The sequence below is a fragment of the Cibotium barometz genome, chromosome 36, assembly GCF_041138505.1.
Source record: "Cibotium barometz isolate CiBa-2024 chromosome 36, ASM4113850v1, whole genome shotgun sequence".
Classification (NCBI taxonomy): Eukaryota; Viridiplantae; Streptophyta; class Polypodiopsida; order Cyatheales; family Cibotiaceae; genus Cibotium; species Cibotium barometz.
Genome location: NC_141081.1, coordinates 12,970,214 through 12,989,547, shown reverse-complemented (window position 1 = coordinate 12,989,547; position 19,334 = coordinate 12,970,214). Strand labels below are relative to the sequence as shown.

General features: G+C 44.0%; 1 protein-coding gene across 3 annotated transcripts in view; it reads right to left on the bottom strand.

Annotated features, from left to right (window-relative positions):
* LOC147617505 (calmodulin-binding transcription activator 1-like) overlaps positions 1-19,003 on the bottom strand; it is a 31,411-nt gene extending 12,408 nt beyond the window's left edge. The window contains exons 1-7 of one of the 3 annotated variants that reach the window (XM_086775754.1): positions 18,559-19,003; positions 17,065-17,239; positions 4,808-4,923; positions 4,513-4,598; positions 4,348-4,393; positions 3,036-3,818; positions 2,869-2,931 (exon numbers count right to left, since the gene is read on the bottom strand). In XM_086775754.1, coding sequence (XP_086631880.1) covers positions 2,869-2,931; positions 3,036-3,818; positions 4,348-4,393; positions 4,513-4,598; positions 4,808-4,923; positions 17,065-17,137 — 1,167 coding nt within the window. In that variant the 5' untranslated portion in view covers positions 17,138-17,239; positions 18,559-19,003. The remainder of the gene's footprint in view (positions 1-2,868; positions 2,932-3,035; positions 3,819-4,347; positions 4,394-4,512; positions 4,599-4,807; positions 4,924-17,064; positions 17,240-18,558) is intronic. The other 2 variants (XM_086775753.1, XM_086775755.1) reach the window with 2 other exon arrangements.
* Between the last annotated feature and the right edge of the window lie 331 nt (positions 19,004-19,334).

Here is a 19,334-nt window from a genome sequence, read left to right as displayed (position 1 = left end):
AGAAGTGGTGAAACAATAAAATCTCCCTTGAACGTAGCCTTTTGAACACCACTAAACTCAAACTGTTGAGCTTTATGAGTGATGTGTGCGGAGACTAGGTGTAAACCCATCCACGACTAAATTATGAGACACTAATGTGTAGCTCATCTTCGTAGCCAACCGCATAGAGATGGCGTCCTCCAAGCTGCCCATGTCAAATAGGACGATGAATTGTTGTCCCTTTGATGTGCCATAAGCACGGATGAGAGCTTTTGTCTACCCTTCAGCATCACCCTCCTGCTTATCATCAAATACCATTGGGGGTACTAGATTCAAAGAGCATAATAGCTATACATCATTCATGTTTGAAGATGGAAGGGTGAATATAACTTCAGCGGTATGGCCACTGTAGAGGAGGATGCTTTGAGGGCTTTATAAGCCTGCAACTTAGTGCAATCCTTCTTACCATCAAATACCACTGGGGGTACTAGATTCAAAGAGCATAATAGCTATACGTCATTCGTGTTTGAAGATGGAAGGGTGGATGTAACTTCAACGGTATGGCCACTGTAGAGGAGGATGCTTTGGTGGCTTTATAAGCCTGCAACTTAGTGCAATCCTTCTTACCATGGTCTACTTGATGACAAAAACAACAACGATTCTCTATCTCGTACCGTTTTTGGTCCTCTGGCTGGAGATAACCTCCAGTAATGCCCTCCTTGGCCTTCTCCTCAGGCATCTTTTTAGGCTTAGCCTCAGTGGTTTTCTTGGCGCCTGAGGTGCTCTGAGACTTATTGTCATTACTATCTTTACTGTTCTAAGTACCCTTACTTGGCTAGGATGAAGATTGTTGTTGCTGCTACAGTTTGGGACTCAGCTGCACTGGACCTGCTTAGGCTTACCTCCATTCAACATCATCTCTTGATTCTATGCTAGAGTCAAAGCCCGGTCATAAGAATGAGGCTCAAAATTGCGAACAGGAAACCTCATGTTTATATCTAACCCCCTCAGAAATTGTTTCAACTTCTCGTCTTCCGTCTTCCCCAACTGCTTTGCCATGGTGATGGCCTTATTGGAATAGGTCAACATGGGTGACCCATTCTCAGAGAGTTTGTAAAACGCATCCTCCAAATCGGTCATGTACTGGGATGGAAGAAATCTTGCTTTGAGGTCCGACACACAAGTCTCCCATACATAATGGGTCATGCTTGTGGTTAGGTCTGTATGGAGACCTAACCAATGTTGCCACTGAGTAACGGCTTCTCCCGTGAGGTGTAGAGCCACCAGATGGACTTTGTCTTGTGGATTTAAAACTTTGGCTAAAGGAAAATATGCAACAAACTAGTGAATAAACTATGTAGCTGCACAATGATCACCCTTACCATCATACTTACTTAAATTTGGTTGAGCTCGTATGACAGTAGTTGATGGAGTGGATGAGGTACTAGGACCACATGCCATTTTGGAAGAGTTGCCATAAGCCTGGCCTGTAGGGTTGCTAGCAATTGCTGATGCTGGAGTTGTATGGCTTCTCGATTTAGCTTATGTTGGTATTCCATGCTTGTTGTAGCTATAGCCTAAGAAACCTGTTTTGCTCCATTAGCTCTTGAAGGAGTATATTTGCGCTTTGCGGAAGCAGCGCTTCGTCTTTTCCTGTGTCTTCGGGGACACTTTCTTCTGCAGTGGTGTCTTTGTGGACACTTTCTTCTGCAATGGTGTCTTCTTGATAACTTATTTCTTCTCCTGACAAGGTGAATGGCTGGGTGGTTTTTCTTGACCTCAGTTTTACCATTCACAGATTTTCTCTCACTTAGGTAGTCAAGTTGGGTCACAAGGAGATTTCACTATCTATTCCAGGAGGGCTTTGGACCCTTATCCCGGATCACGGAGTACCCACCCAGATCAGAGGTGCCTTGGACGCTTCCTACTGGAGCTCAGCCAACACAGAGAGTTGCTACTCAGAGATCCTTGCCCCCAACAGCCCTCCTCTCAGCTTACCATCACCAGTTTTTTCCAGCCTAGAGGGGTGGATAGGGAGGCACTAGAGCCCATCACAGTGCCCCCTTGCAGCAGGCCTATGGGAGTCACATCAGATCGGGCACGCACACTCCAGAGAACTAGACACCCTCGTCCCGTCGGATCCCGACCACCCCCAGATTCAGGAGATCCTGGCCCGCCATCAGGCAGCCTCATCCTCATAGCAGACAATCGACATCTCTAGCCTTCTTGTATCACCCATGATGGACGTCCTCGATGGGTCCTTGCCTAACATACAAGGTTGATTGACTGTTTTTATTTAGCTCTTCCATATCCCATCACTTATTGTACCCTATACCGGCATAGTAGGATCTAGATTTTTCATCTTGTATAGTCTCAGAGTCTGAGATCTTAGCTTTCAGTTATCAGTTTTGGTTTACTGTTGTTTTCTCTTATTTCATCCATGACGAGACTGTTGTTTTCTCTTATTTCATCCATGACGAGATTTCATGAACACATCATTTTGAACTCATAGAGCCTTTGGGTCTTTTGAAGATGTTAATTTAACTTTCTTTCTTTCTCATTGTGTACACACACAGACACACACAAACACATACATACATACATGCTCTCTCTCTCTCAGCTTTTTTAGTTCAGTACTTTTTCATTTTGTTGGGATGACAGAGGATACCCCATACAGGTACACCGATTTGTCTCATAGGCCGAGTTCGGTCTTTTGGAAGACGTTAATAAAATCTTTCTTTCTTTCTTTCTTTCTTTCTCTCTCTCTCTCTCTCTCTCTCTCTCTCTCTCTCTCACACATACATACATAAATGCATACATGTACATGTATGTGTGTACACACACACACACACACACACACATATATATATACAATCTACAATCAAGTACCTGCACTGAGCTTAATCCATCTGCATCAAAAGGATGGAACTTGTTCATTGAGTTTGACAGCAGCTGTTGCACACAGTTGTCATCCATTATGCCACACTTATGATCAACCGAGGAACAATATTAACATTCAAGTGTTCATAAAACCATAGAAGCTTAAAAAGACCTACGTCTGGAAAGCCTTTCAGTTGAGCCTCTGCAGCCGGGAGTAGATGCCCCATCGGTGCTTGGATGGTCCCCATCCCTTCACTCATAGCTATTTTAGTGGAATCTTTAAAATTATAGGATGAAACCAAATTGCTTGCCATCATAGTCTTCTCTGTACTTTGATCTGGCCAATTCGGTAACCCAATATCAGAATTTCCTGAGCTTCCTTTGCGTCCCCAGCCCTTGCCTTGTTTCAGCACTTCACACCATTCTAACAAATCAAAACCACCTGGTGGTGTTACAACACCACCATTCTCCTGTTTCAAATGTATCACCTGAGCTTCGCCCACACCTGATACCCCTTGATAGAGTGCTGCAGCAGTGCCATTTACATTTTTGTGAGGAGGAGAAAACTTTTCGGCATAGCTACCACCATTTTTGTAAGGAGGCGGCGAAAACTTTTCATAGTTACCGCCATTTTGATGCACTGCACAGAAAGATGAGGATGGCTGAAAGCTTCTTGCACTTGCCACAGTTACTCCTGATACCCCATTAATACCATTACTGCGATTGGGCTCGACTTCTCTCACACGGCACTGATCTGTATCACCACTGGATTCAGGCTCATCACATTCTGGTGAATATATACGCCCATTCCAGTCTGCACTGGTATTGGGACTTGAGGAACGAGGAGAAACAAGGGGAGAAGTTTGAGGGGAAGAGCCTCCAACCACACGACAATTCCCTAAAGTTGAAGTCCCGTCAACTGAGTAGCTGTTTGGAGAACGGATACCACTTCTGCTGCCCTATGGTTCAAATCATTTGATTACGCCAAAGGTAGAAAAACATGCCATACAAGTGACAATCTGAAAGTTACAGACATATACATATCACACTGCTAATTCACAAAGTTCAAGCCTTGTGAACAAGCTAATTACATGGCTAAACATAACCCACGTTGCTCATGCTGCTAATTCACAAAAGTTCAAGCCTTTTGAACAAGCTAATTACATGGCTAAACATAACCCATGTTGCTGTAAGTAAATATATTGGCCAGTCGTAATGGTCCAATTCATTCTTCATCCTTTAAGCCATCAACAAGAACCTAAAAGTTTTTTTTTTGGGGGCGTGGGGGGGGGGGGGGGGGAACATGTGTACATTCCACTACCTATGCTACGAGCAGAACAAAACTAGACGAGTACAGTCACCCTTGTTAACATTATCTCACTGACAAATTTACTTCAAGAAAAAGCAATGCGTGCATGCTAGAAGAAAGCACTTAAAACCTGAAATTACATAAATACAGAGCACGATTCTGATTAAGTGTGAAGGTACCTCTTTGACCTCTCGATAGTGAACCAGGACTATGTGCTCATTAGTACTGAAAGTACAACAAAAACACAGAAAAAACCTTTTAAACAGGTTGCTTATAACCTTGAGTCAAAGTACATTCTGTCAGTACAAACACAAAATTTCAACTCCATAGCTTAAGAGGCATACTCTAGCATCCAATAGCTCCGTCGCTGAAAGTTTTCCTTCTCTTCACCGTGTGCATAGTAGCAATGTAGAACTTCCACACTTCCTGCCTGAAGACCACAAGTAAATAGGTCTCCAATAAGTCTTGGATTTTATAAACCCATAGAATACATAAGACTGTGCACTTTAAGCGTGTCCTGCAAGGAGGTTGACTGCCCATGTATGGCCCCATTATCATGTCTTATCACAAAATTGTTACAAAGATTGTATTACCAACATGGCATACTATTCTTCAACGCACTTGAAAATGCCAGCTCACCTTCAACCTTTCATGGGCCTCTCGAACAGTTTTTCCGTCCTTCTTCTTTCGCCAATTGTGACCGTCTTTTCGAAAATACCTTAGAGCCTTACGATCAAAGAGAAACAGCGAACCGCCTTCCACAAACAAAAGCATCATGGAAATTTAAGCCACTAAGTTTCAAATGAGCATATTGTGCCTAAATAAAGATCAACCTCTCTCTCTCTCTCTCTCTCTCTCTCTCTCTCTCTCTCTCTAGCAACACAGACATCAGCCCCAGCTTGAGGGGAGCTTGGAGAGGCAAAGAGCCACCTTCCCACGTCCGGCAGAGCCTTCTACACGCTAACCCCATGCTCGATATCCTTGACGGCCCCCTCCCCCTACCGGGGGCTTAGCTCCATAGGTTGTATGATGATGGTCCCTCTTTGTATCATATGGCTCAGATTTGACATTCTCAGCTCATAGCTCTCGTCTTTGTTTTCTTTTGTACCATGATGAGATTACATGGACACTATTGTATTGGTCTCATAGACCCATTGGGTCTTTTGAAGATGTATATGGGCTCCACCGATCCATGATGATTCATGGTTGTATCCAGACACATGCACACTTTTTCTTTTCTTTCTTTTCTTCCGATGACCGGAAGAACACAGTTGTATTATTTTTTGTCTCATAGGCCGACTTTGGCCTCTCGTAGACGTTAATATATCTTTCTTTCTTTCTCACACACACACACACACACACACAAACACGAGACCACAGATGCATTTCACATGGCCACTTGAATCTATAACAAGAGACTGTGGTTAGATCCTGGAGGCTGAAATTCCCCTGGACAGGGTTGAGTACAAGCTTATCAAACACTTAAAGTATTAATACTTTTAAACAAGAATGAAAATGGCACAACAAAAACAAAGTAGTGATGCTGAAAATTAAATGACACAAGCACTAGAGCCAAAAAGGGCTGACCCCCTTGTAATATATTGTATTGGCAAGGAATTTTTTGAGATACAAGCGTCATAGGCATTGAATGCCTGACACTTTATGTACTGAAAACTGATAGAATGTGCAGCGGAAGAAGGGAAAGTGGAAACACAGGAGAGAGAGTGAGAGAGAGAGATGGAGAGGAAACACAAGTGAGAACCTACGCTCAATATCATCATCAAAAGGAATACATGTCCCGAGCAAGAGGGGAGGCAAGCCAGCTATATATATGCCCATGAGTAGACAGCCGACTGGTGAGAAAAAAACCTCCATGACTGGGAAAATACCCAAGACCATAAAATGGGGAATAAATATGGGTAAAATATATGTGAGGGGAGACCAGCCCCTCAAGCTAACATGGTCAGCCCTAGAGGCTAAAATAGGACACCAAATAGGAAGCCAGCAAGAAGGGGATGATGTCTAACAAAAACAGATTTCAAACATAATTTTGTCAACTTTAGGTGTGCAATTTCTCACTCCGCAATCCCCAGTAACTTGTCATAATGCAGCCATGCTCCACTCACATCCATACGCAGGCCTGCATGTGCCGGGAGACCAAAATGACCAAGCATGCGGACACAGGCACTAGAGCCAAAAAGGGCTGACCCCCTTGTAATATATTGTATTAGCAAGGAATTTTTTGAGATACAAGATTCACAAGCACTGAATGCCTGACGCTTTATGTACTGAAAACAGATATCAAACATGATTTTGTCGATGTAGAATGTCGAACTCCAAAACTTTAGGTGTGCGATTTCTCACTCCACAATCCCCAATAACTTGTCATAATGCAGCCAAGCTCCACTGGCATCCATACGTAGGCTTGCGTGTACCAGGCCGAGACATAGGAGACCAATATGACCACGCATGCGGGTGCAGAGAAAAATTAGGATCAGCAAAAGCTCTTATTCGTAAACACAACCAGAACTTGCTGGTTTGAATCAGCAAATACCCGAGATATCAGTGTCAAAATGCACGGAAATACTTTCAGCAGGTACACCATGTCACGAATGACGAGCAAGCAACATGAATACTTGTACGGAATCCGGATGCTGTACGGGTGTACAGGCAGCAAGCGCATGATGTGTGGCTGTACACACAGACGGTGCAAGCTGTACGGCTGTACGGAATGCAAGCGCATAAGCATGGAGAGAGGCATAACAGTTCGAGACTTCTTCATAAATGTACGGGCTGCATGGCTAAGTCTATTCAGCCTTCCTCCCTGTTTTTATGATCTGTCCAACCTCTATTCAAGCTGTAAATCAGCCGGCCAGCAGTGGAGAACATGCAAAAGGGGTTGGCCAGCACCTCCCATGCACCTGTTAGGTTTTTGTCACAGTAGAAGGTTGTAAACAGCCTGTAGATGCAGTCGACCAGCTCCCATGCACTAGAAAAAGCAAGCGCCTCACATAAAACTGGAGTCTTACTCAAGATTAGAGCCCCTTCGCCAATATTAGCTCCCACGTGTGCTTTTTAGGTCTAGAAGGGGGCACCTACTTGAGGATGGCCCAAATATTGTCCATAGCCCATCCTTTGGCCGCCACGTGGATTAAATAAGTCTAGCTCAGTGTGTACAACTTATAAGTTGTCCGGCCACTTATAAGTGTGTGTGAACCTGCACCCATAATTATTAGTATATGAAACCATAAAGCTGTAAATTGAGTTTTTGGGAACACTTACCACCTGCAAAACACATGTAGACCACCTGTCAGTCCCAAACAAGTGTGGCATGTGCACATACACGTCGACAGGGTGCCCATGCGTCTCAAGCCCCATGGACAACGCAGGCAGAAATCTCAGGCATTGTCCAGGCAAACAAGACAAGTCATCCAAAGGTAAGATCAAATTCATGCACACACATGAGTGCAGCTAGACTGGAAGAAACACCCATCTGCTCAGTTGTATCTGATAAAATGTCCAGGGCTCATGATCCTTCCGGAACCTTCCCAGAACATAAATACAAAAGATCTCCAGAATAGCTAGTCCCAGGGAATTACATCATGTCAAGCTCCATGATCCATACATGTACACCATGTCAAGTCCCACAAGCCACATGTACTGTCATGTCAGGCTCCATATGCCACACAGACACACCATGTCAGGCTACACCAGCCATACATGTATGTCATGTCAGGCTCCACATGCAACACATGAACAGTAGAAAAAATAGAAGTTGTAAGGAATTTTTGTGACATAAGTGTTTCCCTAATTTCATTTAAGAGTAAATGTTTGAAGAGGGGAAGAATGTTATGTACCTTGACACGAGCACTAATCCCACGGGGTTAGGGACCCCGAGATTAGGTATTAGCAAGCTAATACTTGGCTAGGGTTCCTTGATTGATAAAACAACCTTAATGGTCCTTTATAGCGAGTTAGCTATCTATGGAGTAGTTATCACTATATAAGTGAGAGCTTGGGTTATTGTGAGACATAGTTGTGCGGATGCACCATTGAAGGTATGGCTTGGATGAGGAGAGTAGACATGCTCATGCCACATAGATGGCAAGTACGTAGGCTAGCATGTCAAAGGCCTAAGGGGGGCTTCGGCGGTATGGGACGCCATAGTTAGACACAAGCCTATGGGATCGCGCAAGAAGCCCTAGCCTTGGCTTGGGGGAGATCGGTGGATGCCGGTCGCATTGGAAGGTGAGCTAGCTTGCTACCTTATGAATTGGTTTAGGACTAACCTTGGTTTTCAATCGTGTTTGAGGCAGATTCAGGGAAGGACTTTACTGTCACATGCAAAAGCTCTGGAAGTCTTCTTTCAGCCCTAAACACCATCCTGAAACAACCTGATGCAAAACGCAAGCGAGAGAGAGAGAGAGAGAGAGAGCTGAGTTTTAGTATATTCATAATGTACAAAAAGGAAGTACAACTCTTATCTAGCATTGGCTGCCATCAATAGGTGGTAAACATCTAATCTACAATCTAGTCTATTGACCCTACTCCCTAATGGAGTGTGTGATCTACAAGAACTCAACACTTTGTTATTTATAAGCCATGGAAAACCCATATAGACAGGCCGATGCTGCAACCTACTCACCTAAATCTCCATGAAAGCTGGTCGACAACCTCCTGGGTTCTACCAGTGTCTTCCCTGCCCACACCTAGCTGTTGTAGCTCCTGAATCTGGTTCAGAAACTCGTTCTTTATCTGTTGCACTTCAAGGAACTAACTCTGGGAGTCTTCTTTCAGCCCTAAACACCATCCTGGAACAACCAGATGCAAAACGCAAGCAAAAGAGATGGAGAGAAGAGAGAGATAGCTGAGTTTCAGTATATTCATAATGTACAAAAAGGAAGTACAACTCTTGGCCAGCCTTGGCTGCCATCAAAAGGTGGTAAACACCTCACCACGAGAGTGCCCCCATGTCAAATCCCCATAGGATCTCCTCGTAGAATGCTCCTGGTACAAGACTCGAAACCTGCAAACAAACGAAATAAACTTGACGGGGGTGCAAGCCTGACTCACCTCCCAACCTTGACAGACGTGGGCAAAACAACAAGTCTTGGCTGTCCCCACCGAGCCACGAGCTGAGCTAACTAGATGGACGTACCGACCATAAAGTATATTGATCTTGGGAGCATAGTTGTTACGAGGCGCGCCTCTAACGGTCAGAGGCGTTCGAGGCGTACAACTGCCTGATCGAGGCGTCCACCAAAAATATATATATATATATATGTATTTTTTATTTTTATTTTTATTTTATTTTTTATTTTGTATTTTTATTTTATTTTTATTTTATTTTTAGTTGCTGGTTTGAGATTGATGGGGGCTTTAAGGGCCCAAGGCAGCCCCTCTCACACACACTCTCTCTCTCCCTCATTCTCTCCCTCCCTCCCTTAAGCCTTTCTCAAGACCCAAAGTTCAAACTTCAAACTTCAAACACACTAGGATGATGATGTTTTTAATACCCACTTTTGGAGCTCTCTCTATACTCTACCGTTTCATTTCATTTTACTTTATACCCTTGAATCTTGATGATGTATCCAGATGATGATGATGGACTATTTTGGTCTCATAGGTCATTTTGGCCTTTTGCAGACGTTTAATACAGCTTTCTTTCTTTCACACACACTCTCTCTCCCCCTCCCTCAAGGCTCATACATACACACTCTAGTCTCTCTCTTTCTCTCTCTCAACTTTCACTATATATATTATATCTATCTATCACTATATATATATATATATATATATATATATATAGCAGACGGCTCTAACACGCCTCTAAAGTCTCTAAAAAATCGAGTCTTTCGAGGCGCGTACCATACCCGCCTCGTACCAAACGCCTCTGACGCCTCTAACAACCTTGCTTGGGAGAATCAAGTACATAGTGTCATGGGCATTTCTGACCAGATTTCCATACCAATGCATATGAATACAGTATTGCAAACAAGTGGTGGTCGTTGTAGACTTGCAATCCACACTACCCTCTCAAGTGCCCATGTTCCCTACCATCTGCTCTCTATTGTTCCACCAACACATGGTAGCAACAATCTACAAGAAAGCACGTAGGACAAGAGAACACTACACAGGGTATGTGATCTTGTAATCCCGTTCCTCCCTCCTGCTACTTGCTTCCATATTTAAGCATTAAAGCTCACCGATTGCAAGTAGAGTCGATGACAGCAGAAGTCTTCGCGATGGAAGTGCTTGGAGTGAAGAGATCTTCGATTTGTCGCAATTCTTCGCGACAAAAGTCTTCAAGAGGATGAAGGGAACCTTGTGAAAGCTTCCCCTATGGTTCAGCTTGAGAAAGGAGGGCTAAAATTAGGGTTTTCAGCAAAAAGACCAGAAATTACAGTAATAAAGAGAGCTGTTTTGCTAAATTTCAGTCATTGGGAGTGTGTAGGAGAGTGATTAGCATCCGGGATCACTCTTGGAAGCTTGAGAAACACTTTAGCAAGCTTGGAAATGGAGTTGGAAAGGAGAAAAGTGAAGAAAGTGCAGCCCAACAGCCCTCATGAAGGAGGCGCCAATCTCTAGAGAGAGGAGGAGGAGAGAGGTGGTGAGTTGTCCAATGTAGGTGGCAGGCAGGTGCTTTGTGGAGCAAGCTAGAGTGGACACATGGCTGGTTACTCCCTTTGTACAAAGGGGATAAGGTCTAGGCAGTGGACATTGGGTTATGTACACCTCGGGACATCAGTGTGTGTGAACACCGGGCTGGTCATAATCTATAAGTGAGTTTTGGTCACCCAAAACTTAATGAAGTGTGTACACACTCACTTATAAATTAGTGCTAACTCCTAAGGCTAGGTTTATGACCAATACTTACCCATGTCATCAGACACTTTCACACGCACAGTTCGCGAGCGGGCGTCCCCTTACCCGGAACTACACATTGGTCAAGCAAGCATGAAAACAACATGCAATTTCAATTGCAAGCAAGCACATAAAGATGCTATGCAATGCAGCATTGGTATGGACAATCCCCGTTCATGAGACTACCAAAATAGACGTACTCCAGGCAAGTACACGAGGTACCAGACCCAATGGAACACCAATCCACCAAGCATTTCCGGGCATGTACACAGAGGCACAAGTCCCAACGGAAAGCCAAGTCCACAGTATCACATGAGTGGCATCAATCCCCGGCATATACAGCTACCATGGATACCAGTCCAATGTACACGGGTGGACCAATTGGGTGGCCAAATGGTGACATTACACATGGAACTCGTGTAACATGTTTTGGTCTCATATATCACCCATGGGCTGGCTGTCTACAAAGATGGCAAGGTCATTATCACTGAGTAGCACCGTCCCAAAAAGGGACGCAGGGTCTTTGAGACCAAACACTTGAGGTTAGCAATATGGAGCTGAAATGGCACCCTGTGGTTGAATCCAGAAGGTTTAAGCGAGATTCTCATAGGCAAGGATGTCATTTTCTATACAGAGACTCATCAGAGCCCTAAGAGGGGTTTACCATATATAGCCGGGTATGAGTGGGAGTCAGCTTTCCAAGGCGGGACCCGCACATCAGAAGGAGTACGTGGCTCAAGAGGGGTACCTCTCCTTTTAAGACCCCACCTTCAACAAATTCTCAGCATCGTCTGGAAGAACAAGGATGCACGATATCTTGGAGTGCGGCTACAGCTTACCAGGGACAAAGTCATCCACAATGCTATAACTATCTGGCACTCCTGGCTCTATTTCACATGATGAAACCCATGCCTGGACACCAGACAGGTGGAAAAAGACATGGGAACAAGGTCCATAAGGTTTGATTAAGAAAAAGCACCATTCTTGGTCAAAAAGCAAGAAAAAGCAAAAAGTCAAACGAGCCAAGGGCACCATTAGAAAGAGGAGACTGAGCCGGACCAAAAAGCTAAAAGCCGCTTTTTCAAAAAGCAACTCCAAGGACAGTTACTCAATTTATTCTTCAATTTGAAGCACATTTCTCTTTAGCTAAAATTACAGATCCACAAGACAAAGTCCATGTGGCTGCTGGCAGCACCCCAACTCACTAGGGAAGCTGTTACTTGGTGGCAGCATTGGTCACAACTTCACACAAACCCCATCACAGGCCAATTCCGTTTTCATTGAAACACCTTCATGGCTGACCTCAAAGCCCGTTTTCTTCCACCACCACAGTACATGACCAATCTTGAGGATGAGTTTTACAAACTCACTCAAGGTGGTTCCCTTGTTTTGACCTATTCCAACAAGGTCATTACAATGGCCCAGCAGTTGGACATATCGGAAGAAGATAAGATCAAGCAATTCATTCAAGGTTTAGACACCACCATTAGGTACCCAGTGAGGAATTTTGAGCCTCAGAGACTTATGCACGGGCACTAACCCTCGCTCAAAATCAGGAGCTGATGCTGAACGGAGGTAAGCCCAAGCAGGTACAATCTTCCCCTAAGCCCCAACAGCAGTCATCTACCCAGGGTAAGGGGGCTCAGAACAGCAAAGACCAAAAGGACCAAAAGAAAAATTCTTCGGGTCAATCGGGCAATAAAAAAGATTCTATGCCCAAGAAGAGTCTTGAGGAAAAAACTGAGGGCATCACTAGAGGTTATCTCCAGCCAAATGAACAAACATGGTACAGGACAGAGAACCGTTGTTTCTTCTGTCACATTGTGGTACACGAGAAGAAAGATTGCACTAAGTTCCAGGCTGAAAAGTCTGCTAAGGCATCCATTTCCACAGTAGCAACGTAGCATCATCATCCACATCTCCGCCATCAACCTCAAATGCCGTTCACCTTTTACCCTCTTTGAATTTAGTGCCACCAGCGGTATTTGATGATAAGCAGGAGGGTGAGGTTGAGGGAAAGACAAAGGCTCTCATCCGTGCCTATGGCACTGCAAAGGGACAGCAGTTCATTGTCCTCTTTGGCATGGGCAGTTCTGAGGATGCCTTCTCTTCGCAGTTGGCTACCAAGATGAGCTGCACCTTGGTTTCTTATCATTTAGATGTGGACGGGTTTACCCCTGGTCTACATACACACGTCACTCATAAAGCTCAGCAATTTGAGATTTAGGTTCAGCGGGCCACATTCCAATGGGATTTCATTGCTCACCCCTCTTTTAGGATGTAACATGATCCTCGGCATCCAGTGGTTTTTAGACAGTATGCACCCATTCCTAATTGGAGGCAGGACACTTTCACCATCGTTGAAGGCTTTCCTAAGCCTCTCATGATTCGCGGGGATCGGAGCATTCCTGGCATTCCACTCATTTCCCATATTCAAGCCCAACGAGCCATCAAAAAAGGTGCAGAGTGTGCGTTACTATATGTCTGCTCTCAGTCTAATGCAGTTCAAGTAGCACCCACACGAATGGCTATCTTTTGTCTCAATACAGCAACATCATGCTACAAGACAACCTCCCACCCAATCTCCCACCCAGTAGACCTCAAGACCATCGCATAGACTTAGTTCCTAGTTCAGAACCTCCAAGCAAGTTCCCCTACCGCCTTTCTAAGGCATTGGAGAGCGAGCTGGAGCAACAGTTAGCCCAACTACTCCGGTCCGGATTTATCTGACCATCCTCCCCACCTTTTGCCGCTCCCATTCTGTTTGTCCAAAAGAAGGATAAGTCTCCACGCTTATGTGTGGATTACAGGGCGCTCAATAAGGTAACAGTGAAGAATAGATTTCCCATGCCCAGAATAGAGTACATCCTCGAACGACTCAATGGTGCAAAGATTTTCTCTAAGATTGATCTTAAGAGTGGCTACCATCAGGTTCGGATCTTAAGAGTGGCTACCATCAGGTTTGGATCTTCAAGGCCGACATTACAAAAACGACCTATAGGACCGAGCGTGGCCACTATGAATTTGTCATGATGCCCTTTGGCCTCACCAATGCACCAGCGATGTTCAACAAAATGATGTCTCGGGTTTTTCGAGATCTCATTGGCAAATGCGTCTTCATCTTCTTAGATGACATTCTTATCTTCTCAGAGACTATAAAGCAACATGAGCGAGATGTGGCACAAGTTTTGCACCTCTTGCACGACAATGAGTTATTTATTAATGCCAAGAAGAGTGAGTTTGGAGTGCAAGAAATCCATTACCTAGGATACATAATCAGTTCTTCAAGTATTAGCCTCAACCCTGAAAAGATACAGGCCATTCTCGGTTAGGATGTTCCCACTATAGCCCAAGGCTCATTTGTAGGTCTTTGTTAGGCCTACAGCACCCACATGGACAAGTTTTTGACCTTGCAGCACCTCTTACTGACTTGCTCAAGGACGCGAAGACTCATCGTCAGAAAGTGTCCGTCACGGGCAAGGCTATAGAGGCATTCCAAGCAATGAAGAAAGTTACCTCTGAGTTACCAGTTTTGAAGTTGGGATCATGGGATGGTCCTTTCGAGGTGATTACCGATGACAGTAACCTTACCATTGGAGTTGTTTTACAACACGATGGTAGGCCAGTGGTTTATTATAGCCATAAATTTAATAACACCGAGAAGAATTATTCGATGTATGACAAAGAGCTCTGGAGAGTGATGACCGCTTAAGCATTGGAAGCACTTCCTTTATGAGAGGGACTTCACAGTTAAGACAGATCACCAGGCACTTAAATGGTTGCAAACCATGGCCAGTGCCCAATGGAGTGGCAGGCAGTCCAGGTGAAGTCAATTGTAATAGCAATTTGGGGGAATGATTGAATACGTCCCATGTAAAAATAACCCCGTTGTCGATGCTCTTAGTCGAAAGGGCACTATTCAGACATTGCAAGAGTCCACTGTGCTAGAAATTCAAGGCAAAGACTTAGACAATACGAAGGCACAATATCCGGATTAGGAAGAGTTCGGGACTCAATATCAGTTGGCCCTCAGTTCAGAACTAGGCCACTACAGTATACGTGATGGTTGGTTGTTTTTTAAGAACCGTCTAGCACCAACTCCTTCTCCACGATGCCCATGGTTCTCTTGTTGGGGGTCATCGAGGTATCAACAATACCTTAGAGAAGTTAGAGAGGTCATTCTATTAGCCTAAGATGCGACGGGATGTCTACCAACATGTCCAATCATGCCAGATATATCAAAAAGTGAAACTTCCTCATACCAAACAGATAGGGTTGCTTTAGCCTTTGCCTATTCCTGAGGAACCCTTTCACGACATCAGTATGGACTTCGTAGGCCCTCTTCCCACCTCAGCTGAATCTAGAAACACACAGTGTATGACAATTGTTAACAGATTCAGTAAGTTTTGCATGCTCATTCCATGTAAGCAGACAGCCACAACCGAGGACATAGCTCGCTTGCCCGGCAAGCCAACAAATCCAAGCGAGATGTAAACTTTAAGAAAGGGGGTTGGGAATATCTCCGCATCATGAAACAACGGCTAAAGCAAGTGAGCAAGCATTGTCCCGAACTATCATTCCGAAGTTTTGGCCCATTTCCAGTCATTCAAAAGTTAAGTGATGTCTCTTTAAAGTTAAAGTTGCCGGAAAGTTAGACTATGCACAATGTCTTTCATGTTTCTTGGTTGAAGCCATATGTAGGTTCAGCATTGCAGGATATATCTGAAGAGCCACAACCAAATATGATAGACGAAGCTGAAGTCATAGAGCCAGAGCAGATTCTCCTCCACAGATAGAAGCATGGTTCCGGTCAAAGAATACGATAGTTTTATACGAAGTTTAAAGACCACGGAACCCATGAAGCAGTTTGGCTGGATGAAGAGTTCTTTCAGGAGTACCCCCAGTTGTTGGCGGACTACTTGGAAACCCTAAACCTGCCGCTAAGTTAAGCAGGAGGGAATGTCACGTGCACCCTGCACTGGGGTACACAGTAAAACACTGGCATGATCACCAGTGCAACATTTATACAGAAGTAGAACCTTTTTTAATGATTATTTGTCGTACGCCATGACCCCATTGTGAGCCCTTAGTCAAGGGACAATTAGGCACGAGCTACGTAGGTTAGTCAGATGTCAGTCCTCTTAACCCACTTGGAGAAAGCATCATTCAGGAGCATGTATTTGTCAACCTTAGCATTAGATGCATTATTAGGCATTTTTAGGATCATTACACATGGAAGGGGGCAGCCCAACATGGGTTGGCCATGCAAAGGGCAACAATGCCTTTACCAAGCAGCCGACAAGGGTTTGCAGCAGCCGACAGGGGTTTGTAGCAGCCGACAAGAGGTTGTGCAACCGACTGGCATTTAATGCAGCCGACTGACTGACAGGTTGTGCAGCCGTGGGCATTTTCACATCCGACTGGATGCTATAGGCAGCCGACTGGAGTATTTACTCAGTAGTGGAGCAAATCATCAGGCCGACAACCCTTTCTGGCAGCCGACCAGCAGTAGGAGGCAGTATATAAACATGGCCCCAGTCCCACATCACATATTCAGGTATTCAGCAGAATTCAGCAAAGCAGTTCAGCATCCTATTAGCTCCAGGCAACAAGGAAGCTCCTCTTCACATTCAGCCAATGTGCGGTCTTCCTCGTCCTTGCGTTGGGCATTCATATCACTTGTACTCAGCATTGTACAGCATTTCTCCAAAGAATAGTATAAGCAAATACTCCTGCTTGCAAGGGGGGTCGACGGGGCTGTGGGCAGGGGGGGGTGGAGAGCCTTCAGTGGGTATTGGACCCCAATACTATATCGTCTTCTACATTCTCATTCTCTTCTCTCTCTCTACTCTCTAAAGTTGATGCTAAAGATTCTCACCACATAAAGGTATAACGAAGGCCCTGTTGTGCATTATCACAATCAAGCTCACTGCATGTAACATTCAAGGCATGTACAACGGCAAAAGAAAATCTTTATCAAACACTCTAAAGAGACAAAATTTGATTTTAAGAAGGCAAATAATGATACTCACTTTGTGGTTTATGAGGGGGGTCTGGTGTAAGCTTAAACTTGCGGTAATTGCATAAAATCTCACAAACTTCCATAGGACGAAGCCATCGATGCTGTGCCTCCTGGAGTATCTGACACAAAGCGGCTTTTGCACGGAGCACGAAGAAGCATTAGAGTGCTTGATAAGTTATGCATGGCTACATGGCAGAGAAAATACATTATCATCAATGCGTCCTTGTCCATAAGAAACAAAACCCTCAGAACAGTAGCACTACACATCTAGCAAGCACACCACTACATATATTCAGAAGCATCTGGACACATTTGAATAAACTTAAGGTCTAAGGTCACGTGATACAGAGAAAAGTCCTTTTAGTGAATCTGTAAACACAAAGCTGGCCCAAGTACATGTTCATGAATGTTATAATAGACTAAACATAAACACCTCAGGTTGAGGACTCAAAATAAGGCCCAATTATTCTGCACTCAAATCAGGTGTTTGCAGCATTTCACAAATACTATCTGTTACATCCTTGGCACGGATAAGCTATGGAATCTATGGGTCATGCAAGATTTAACACAGGTTAGCAGTTGGTTATTGGTGAGTGTTGTGTCTGCAAAACTGAGTGTCGAGCCCACAGTGTGTGAGTTTGGATCTAGTCTAGCCCTGGGGGCGGATAGTGGGCTGCCAAAACCCCTGATGCTTGCCGGGTGAAGTATGGGGCACATCCAGTATTCATCCATGGGCAAGGCATGAGGCCTCACACTCTCAGATGTATTCACCCGCCTATGCTCAGGGGTGGTTCACAGCTGTACAGCCTATGGTTGGGTTGGTGAGTTAACCATGTGTTCTCGTTGTGTGCACATGCTCTTGTTGCATGAGGTGAAATCATCATGAGAATTAAGAAACCACATTATGAAAGCATTTACTGTCAATCTAAACTCCTACCACAAAAAGCCATACTTCCTCCTTCCTCTGTTTTTTGGACTCTTTCTTGCCAAAAAAATAAAATGGTTTGACAGGGGGTAAATTTCCATGGGAAACTGGGCTTGCTGAATAAGTCAAATTTTGTAGCGCCTTTAAAATAATATTGCCCTATTAGTATGGCACCAAAATGTTTTTTTTGCATTTCCATTAAATATATTATGTGACATTTCAAGAATAAGAGTGTTTCTCTAAGGTTTCATCTTAGTATGTAATGATTATCACAGTCTTACCATATTAACACATTCAAGGGGATTCTTCTGAGGTTTCAACATTGAAGTAATTTATGGGCCGCATGACTCTGGTTTACTAGATTAAGAGTTTTTCAACCTCATTTCTGGCCAAGAATGTTACTCAGTGCCATTTTTTTATAGCTCTAATTTCTGGCTGATAAAAGTTTTTTGAAAATTTCTAAATAAAAGCCCTCCGAGAAAACATTGGTGTGAGCTTTCAAGGCCTCTTGTCAAATGCGCAGAACTTACTTTCAGTTTTTAAATATGCACAATAATAAGCAGCTTCGAGATGTCTCACCAGGCTGGTTCGGAGACCCTCCATAGCGGCAATTATCCATCTTTTAGCTTGTACGCAGCAATAGGTGCAGCTTGAGAAACCCTAAAAACAGCGAGTCGGTTGCAGAAAGCCTATAGTGATCGGGAAGGTTTACGATGCAACTATTAGGGCTCACAGTGCAGCAATTTGCACTGCAGCAATTAACGTTTTATGTGCAGCAACTAAGTTTCGCAGTGCAACAAGCAACTGCGAATAGGGTCACAGAAATAAGGGTTTTGAAAACACACTCCGTAGATCGCACGATGGGTAGAGTTTTAGACGAAGAAGGAAACCGAAGGGACAAAGAAAGCAGGAAAAAAGCACAATCAAACGTGAAATTGTAAAGCCCAAATTTCCTAAGAGCCCAATTGCAACCAGCTTTGATTTGGGGTGTAGAATGGGGAGGTTTTCTGATTAAAGAAAACTCGCGAAGTTTTTTTTTAAAGCCTTATTTTAAGAAATGATTTTCATACATTTTAGTTGATTGATTCCACTAGTTTTCTTTATTTTGATTGGTTGAAAAAAAAAAGATTTGTATTAAACATTGGCCATTCCAACTCCCCACTCATCATGTAGAATAAAAAGACCTTCTTCAGCTCTAGTGTAACATGATTGTGACACATAGGTTGTTAATCTGGCCTCTTCAATGTAGTTGCCAAGAGCAAACTCCAAGCTCCTTCTATGGGGTGGACATAAATCTATGTATAGCCAATCTCACACTTTGCGAGTAAGGGGGTTTGTTCGGTCAAGCGTAGGTA